We start from the raw sequence: 7,500 nt of genomic DNA, 5'->3' as shown, positions 1-7,500 counted from the left end.
CAGAGCTGCTGCCCCCCCTGTATCCCCGAAACCCGCAGCCCCCCTCCCCCTGCCCGTGGCTGGACTCCCCGTACCTCTCCTCCTCCCCCTCCCCCTCCGGCGCCTCCCTTAGCCCCTTCCCGGCAGGCAGTCCCATGGCCTCCTCGCCCCTGCCCCCCCAACCCCACTGCCCTTACCCACAATCCCCCTACCCCCAGGACATCTGCCCCTCCCCACCCCACCACCCCGCTCCCTACCACGACTTCTATCCCACATCTTACCCCCAGTATGAGGGCTGGGAGCCCCAGGGTGGGGGCTCTGGAGAAAGGTGTACCCCAGGATTGGGACCTTCGGCTGGGGTGAAGATGCAAGAAAGTCCCCTGGATTTTGCAGGCCCGTCTCCCATACACCACATCACTCTGGAGGAAGGTGAGGTGGTGTGTGTCACAGACATTAGCACCCTGTCTGTGTGTGAGACGCTGAAATGAAGTTAGTTGATTGATTGTTGGCTGGTAGTGTAGCATGGTGGTAAGGAGCAGGGCTCGTAACGCAAAGGTTGCTGGTTTGATTCCCCACTGGGGCACTGCTGCTGTAGCCGTAGGCAAGGTACTTAGCCCAGAATTGCCTCAGTAATTATCCAGCTGTATAATGGATGTAAATACATGGTTGAAATTGTAACTTATGTAAGTTGCTCTGGAAAAGAGCATCTGCTCAATGACAGTAATGTAGTGGTTTAATGTATTGATTGATTTCATTATTTATTGATGGGTGGATTTGAATGATCGAGGGCGTGATCAGTTATTGATTGATGAATTGATGGACTGTGTGCTGTTTGTCTCTTGGCAGTGAATGAGTTCATTGGAGAGGACATGTCTTTCGGTCAGCCCCACAGCAGGCCGTGAGCAGGAGTGAGCGGGGTGCGTCTGAAGGAGGCTGCGTTTGCTGTGCTGCAGGGCGGGGCACTGGGGCGGGCAGCAGTACAAGTAGGCACTGCCCCTGGGAGGGCCCAGGTGTAATTATATGTATAGACATCCAGTCCTTTAAATATATTTTACTAAAATGGTTTTTAAACTGTTTTCTGAATAAACTATACAAATAGAGCCTGGGTGTGTGCATGTGTGTATGTACGGTACGTGTGTATATGTGTATGTGTGCATGTGTGTATGTACGGTACGTGTGTGTGCATGTGTGTATGTACGGTACGTGTGTGTGCATGTGTGTATGTACGGTACGTGTGTATATGTGTGTGTGTGCATGTGTGTATGTACGGTACGTGTGTGTGCATGTGTGTATGTACGGTACGTGTGTGTATATGTGTGTGTGCATGTGTGTATGTGCGGTACGTGTGTGTGCATGTGTGTATGTGCGGTACGTGTGTGTGCATGTGTGTATGTACGGTACGTGTGTATATGTGTGTGTGTGCATGTGTGTATGTACGGTACGTGTGTGTGCATGTGTGTATGTACGGTATGTGTGTGTATATGTGTGTGTGCATGTGTGTATGTGCGGTACGTGTGTGTGCATGTGTGTATGTACGGTACGTGTGTGTATATGTGTGTGTGCATGTGTGTATGTGCGGTACGTGTGTGTGCATGTGTGTATGTACGGTACGTGTGTATATGTGTGTGTGCATGTGTGTATGTACGGTATGTGTGTATCGGTGTGTGTGCATGTGTGTATGTACGATATGTGTGTATCGGTGTGTGTGCATGTGTGTATGTGCGGTATGTGTGTATATGTGTGTGTGCATGTGTGTATGTACGGTATGTGTGTGTGCATGTGTGTATGTACGGTACGTGTGTGTGCATGTGTGTATGTACGGTATGTGTGTATATGTGTGTGTGCATGTGTGTATGTGCGGTACGTGTGTGTGACTCTCCATCCCTGCACACATGCGCACACTGGGAGGCCAGCGAGCAGAGCTCTGCGCCCGGGGGGGACCGGAGCCCGGGGGGACCGGAGCCCGGGGGGGACCGGAGCCCGGGGGGGACCGGAGCCCGGGGGGGACCGGAGCCCGGGGGGGACCGGAGCCCGGGGGGACCGGAGCCCGGGGGGGACCGGAGCCCGGGGGGACCGGAGCCCGGGGGGGACCGGAGCCCGGGGGGACCGGAGCCCGGGGGGGACCGGAGCCCGGGGGGGACCGGAGCCCGGGGGGGAGATCGCTGAGCAGAACCAGCCGTAAACAACAGCAGAGACTCTGGAGACACAGTTTGTTGGAGTTAAATGCTGGCTGTAATAACGAGCGGATGTTTGTTTAAACATGTTGAAATTAACACCAGGACCTACACCGAGTTGTAGCTTTTGCAATAGCACACAAATGTCAGACAATCTGCGGTGTTTCGCGAGCATAGCGATTTATTCTAATTACGCCATTGGTGTTGATTATTCTGTGAATGATTTGTTTTATTGTTAGTCAAGGAGGATAAAGGGGAACAGGCTGAAAGTAATGATCGATTTAAAGGCAGTAGTCAGGCTTTCCTTTGTTTCCAGCTCATCCGCCGCCACTGCTGTTGGGGGGGTCCAAGTCTTAATTAGGGGGGTCAGACCCCCCCAATTCCACCTGTAATTCGAACCCTGGTCATATCTCCACACAGCAAGAGCCCAAGAACCGACACTGTCATCAGTAAATCAGGTATGGGGAAGTTAGTCTCACTGCATCCACGCAAAGTCCTGTGCAAATGCAAGCTCGTTAGGCACATTTTATATATAAAAACGGTGGACCTTAAGTTAACTGGGAACAAAGGATGTCGCACGTGGTATGCCGTTGAAGTCCACACACACACACGCCCTCCACACATATTCTTTGCTTGATAATCTCTGTTGTTCTTCAAAGTCTGGACAATTGATTGGCATATCAGACACATCTAACACTGCGTGTTCACCTCCTAATGTCCACATCACCCTAACGACGGGACGTCAGGTCAGAAGCAGCCCTGCAGCCCAGTGATGGAACAGAGAGAGAGAGGCAGACAGACACACAGACAGACGGACACACAGAGTCTGACAGGTGTGGCCTTTATTTAACACAGGGTATCATATTCCACAACAGTGATGCAGTCCACAGCAGGTGCTCAGGGGACTGCAGGTGAAGGTACCAGCTGTCTGACACGTTTAATATTAATATAACTGTTTACCACATACAGACAAGGCTTGATTGATTGTATTTCCTTCTAACTGTGCTTGGGAAGGTCATTTCATCCAGTCTCACTCATGGCTGGTTGGAGGCGGGTGGAGTAATGACAGTCTCAGCTGGAACAGTGCTAAGGCTATGTTTCTGAGCCCTGGCTGCAAAAAACCCAGGGAGTGTGACACAGTTCTGGTCCTGTTCCCGGACTGGATCTTATGGTGCTCTGGACCTGCAGTTTGGCTCAAAACACAGCCTTCATTATGCCTCTTTAGCATCTAAAGGCAAGTGGTGCTGATATCTCTTTAGCATCTAAAGGCAAGTGGTGCTGATATCTCTTTAGCCTTTAAAGGCAGGCGGTGCTAATATCTCTTTGGCATTTAATGGCAAGTGCTGATATCGCTTTTGCATTTAAAGGCAGGCGGTGCTGATATCTCTTTCGTATTTAAAGTCAAGTGGTGTTGATATCTCTTTAGCTTTTCAAGGCAGGTGGTGCTGATATCTCTTTAGCTTTTAAAGGCAGGTGGTGACATGACCCAAAAAAGAAAAAATGTATCAATAAAGCATATCGCACTAATCTTCGTTCTTAAAGAATCCATCTGTCTTACATTCACTAAATGAATTTCTTCCTCTTCAATAAAAATACAAACATAAATAAACATCTGTTGTTGTTTTAGCATCTGTGACATTTCAACATACAATCACATGAATTCAGTCCTGAAGAAGCAGACAGCTGGAACAGAGGCCTATGCAGGTGTGGCAGTGGAGTGGCTTCTGAGAGAAGAGAAACAAGGAGGATTCTGGGTAATACAGACTGCAGTGTGTGATCGATGTTTTTAAAGTACGGTGCTCACAGAAATACTTCAGAATGATCACAATCTTAACCTCTGTGTGTCTGGGCTGTAGTTTAAACACTGCAGAGAGGAAGCACACAAAATCCCGCACATACACACACATTATTACATGTATGCATCACAAGGTAACAGCAGTTATCTAGGTCTTTCTCTTTTAAATATACTGCATATACATACACACATATACACACGCATATATATGAATGCAAACATCCCCATGTATTAGAAAGGCATTTTGGACTACAGTGATCACAACCAACCTAAAACATAAAGAGATGCTTTTTTCATCCTGCTTCATCATTTGTTTACAAAATTAGGATGTGAAGTTATAAAACATTGATTAAAGATTTCCATTACCTCATTTAAAAACAAACTACCAAACGGAGCGAAAGTGATCTGAGGTCTCTGTCCATGAAGCACCGTTTAACTGCTAGATGGACTAATAACCAGACAGAGGGTTAAACTGGGACTGTGGCATTAACTGTGTAACTAATATAGAAGATTGAAACAGTGTCAAAGGGTTGTGGTGAAGGTGCACACCTTCATAAGCAGTAAGCCACAGAAGCCACAGGCTGGTTCATATGTAGCTACAGTCCCATTGTAGGCACGATTGGCACGTTTTTTCAGCAGACGGGCTCTGTCCTTCTGCGTCGTGGAGCAGGATCACTGGAAGATTCCGAAGCCCAGGGAGCCGTCACTGGGGATTCTGATCCATTTACCCATCATGCCGAGCAAAGCCAGCCTGGGTCAGCGAGGGGCTGGACAATCATAGGGATATCGTGTGACATTTTGGGAGCATTTGGCAAACGGCAGCTGCCAGCCAGTTGCTCTGAGAGTGAAATACTGGTGCAGCTTCAGGGAGAGCTTTGGGAGATGCCTGCCGGTAGCTTTCATCTTTAATACTGCAGTTTGTGTGCGAAGTGAAAGGGGAAGAGTCAAATACGGCTTCTGAATGGAGGCGTTTATCTATTTTTCTCTATGTGGCAATGAAGAAGCACTTTCTGTAGGTGGATATCTAAAGACAGAGCCATGCTATTGGTAGATAAGGTAAGGGAGTGCCGTGCTATTGGTGGATAAGTTAAGGGAGTGCCGCGCTATTGGTGGATAAGGTAAGGGAGTGCTGTGCTATTGGTGGATAAGGTAAGGGAATGCCATGCTATTGGTGGATAAGGTAAAGGAGTGACACACCATTGGTGGATAAGGTAAGGGAGTGCCGTGCTATTGGTGGATAAGGTAAAGGAGTGACACACTATTGGTGGACAAGGTAAGGGAGTGCCACACTATTGGTGGTTAAGGTAAAATACTTGTGGGATAGCAGGAAGCAGAGAGAGGATAGGTCTGCTCTTTGCGTCACTCTCCCTCCCTCCAGTCTTAGGTCCCCTCTGTCACACAGTGACGAAGACGAGGCGGGCGGAGTACACCAGGTCAGCCAGGTAGAGCACAAAGTTGAGTGCAGTCAGCACAGCGACGGCCACCAGCTTGTCCCAGGGGCAGAGGCCCGGGGTGTTGCGGCACCAGCTGGGCCGCTGGGAGGAGCCGCCCCCGTGCTTGCTGTCGAACTGGAAGATGGGCCAGATGACAGTGGCGGAGAGGTACATGAGCACAGCCAGCAGGGCGTAGGCCGACAGGAAGCGGGCGAAGGGGAAGGGCAGGCAGCCGGTGCACTCTCCCACGCACAGCACGATGATGGCGGCCGACAGGATGAAGCAGATACAGTACACCGCCAGGCACCAGCGCAGAGCGTCGTGCCGGTCGTACGACACCGGCTCGCTGACGAAGACGAAGATGACGCAGGCTACAAAGGTCTCACACACCTTGAGCAGGCCGGGCGCGGTGGCCATGTAGCCGGCCACCTCTCCCGGCCGCGCCTTGCTGATGCTGACCTCGCTCAGGTACGCCACGGTGGCCAGGCAGGAGAAGACGGTGGAGACGATGCGGTAGTCGCGCCGCTGGTCGCTGTACGGATAGCCCTTCAGGAAGTAGAGCGGGAAGATGATGGAGGCGGAGAGGCACAGCAGGGAGGAGTAGCAGGCGAAGGTGATGGGGAAGTTCTTCCAGGACACGGGCACCCGCGCCTGCAGGCCGAACAGCTCCACCAGCAGCACCAGCAGCGTCCCGGCGAAGCTGAAGCTCCAGCAGAAGATGCACCAGTCGCCCGTGCCGTGGCCCACCTGCGCCCCATGCACCGCCACGCTGAACGCCACACACGCGAACAGCATGGCCGCCACCCGCGTCCACAGCAGGGGCGAGGACTGCAGCACCACCACGGGCATGCTGGGATAGCGCTGCTCCGCACAAGAAGAGCTTGGCTGCTTATTGGCTGCTGCGGGTGTGTATCGGCTCGCAGACCGTCTCGGCTGTGTATCGCGATCGTTGATCAGCTCTCAGCCTGTGTGGAAAGTTATCAGCTCACAGGCTGCGTGTGATTGCAGCGGACAAGCCCACACCTGCAGGAGAGACAGAGGCAGGGATGAGACACACCCACATTCCCCCAAACAGACACGTTCAGAGTGACTCAGAGATTCAGAGTGATTCAGAGTGACTCAGAGATTCAGAGTGATTCAGAGTGACTCAGAGGTTCAGAGTGATTTACTAGATGAACCTGTGACCTGGAAGCATGGCTAATGCACAGCTTTAAAATCTGAGCCATTATTATTATTATTATTATTATTATTATTGAGCATTCCCAGTGCAGCCCTGGGGCCAGCACAGCAGTATCGCGGATCCTACAGACACTATAGAAACCAGAATGACTTTAGCATAGAGGTAACACACTTAAATGACTCTCAGTAAAAGTTTTTAAATCAACTGTCATAAGTAAATATGATAAAATAATAAAATATCACTTTCAGTATCATCTGTAAACCTCTCAATACATCATTGCACAATCTTCTGCAATGTCTCATCAAGCTGTTCAGCTGAGAGAGATGTACATAGATTTAATATTTTCAGAACATTAACACTGAGAGGGTTCATACAGTATATACACACTGACACTACAGCACACTAACACTGCACTGAGAGAGAGGGTTCATACAGTATATACACACTGACACTACAGCACACTAACACTGCACTGAGAGAGAGGGTTCATACAGTATATACACACTGACACTACAGTACACTAACACTGCACTGAGAGAGAGGGTTAATACAGTATATACACACTGACACTACAGCACACTAACACTGCACTGAAAGAGAGGGTTAATACAGTATATACACACTGACACTACAGCACACTAACACTGCACTGAGAGAGAGGGTTAATACAGTATATACACACTGACACTACAGCACACTAACACTGCACTGAGAGAGAGGATTAATACAGTATATACACACTGACACTACAGCACACTAACACTGCACTGAGAGAGAGGAGACACAGAGAGGCAGATGGAAAGTTATTCTCTCCTAACCTCAGAGGGACGTATTCCAAATACAATGATGGAGTGGAATAGCAACAGTATGAGTCACTCCCCTCCCTCCCCCCGTCTCCTGCCCCCCCTCCCCCCGTCTCCTGCCCTCCCCTCCCACCCT

The 7,500-nt window shown here is 50.1% G+C and overlaps 2 protein-coding genes across 3 annotated transcripts in view; one reads left to right on the top strand and one right to left on the bottom strand.

Annotated features, from left to right (window-relative positions):
• Window positions 1-983, top strand: part of nfatc4 (nuclear factor of activated T cells 4) — a 9,640-nt gene extending 8,657 nt beyond the window's left edge. For both annotated transcript variants that reach the window (XM_036518852.1, XM_036518853.1), the window contains exons 12-13: window positions 1-408; window positions 826-983. The exon at window positions 1-408 is cut by the window's left edge and continues 264 nt beyond it. In XM_036518852.1, coding sequence (XP_036374745.1) covers window positions 1-408; window positions 826-881 — 464 coding nt within the window. In that variant the 3' untranslated portion in view covers window positions 882-983. The remainder of the gene's footprint in view (window positions 409-825) is intronic.
• A 2,323-nt stretch (window positions 984-3,306) lies between these two features.
• Window positions 3,307-7,500, bottom strand: part of si:dkeyp-66d1.7 (myeloid-associated differentiation marker homolog) — a 7,320-nt gene continuing 3,126 nt past the window's right edge. Inside the window, exon 2 of the mRNA XM_036518948.1 lies at window positions 3,307-6,404. Coding sequence (XP_036374841.1) covers window positions 5,343-6,230 — 888 coding nt within the window. The 5' untranslated portion in view covers window positions 6,231-6,404 and the 3' untranslated portion in view covers window positions 3,307-5,342. The remainder of the gene's footprint in view (window positions 6,405-7,500) is intronic.

This window comes from Megalops cyprinoides, chromosome 24 (genome assembly GCF_013368585.1).
Source record: "Megalops cyprinoides isolate fMegCyp1 chromosome 24, fMegCyp1.pri, whole genome shotgun sequence".
NCBI lineage: Eukaryota > Metazoa > Chordata > Actinopteri > Elopiformes > Megalopidae > Megalops > Megalops cyprinoides.
The sequence above is the reverse complement of the archived record's forward strand: the minus strand, read 5'-3'. Positions and strand labels throughout refer to the sequence as shown.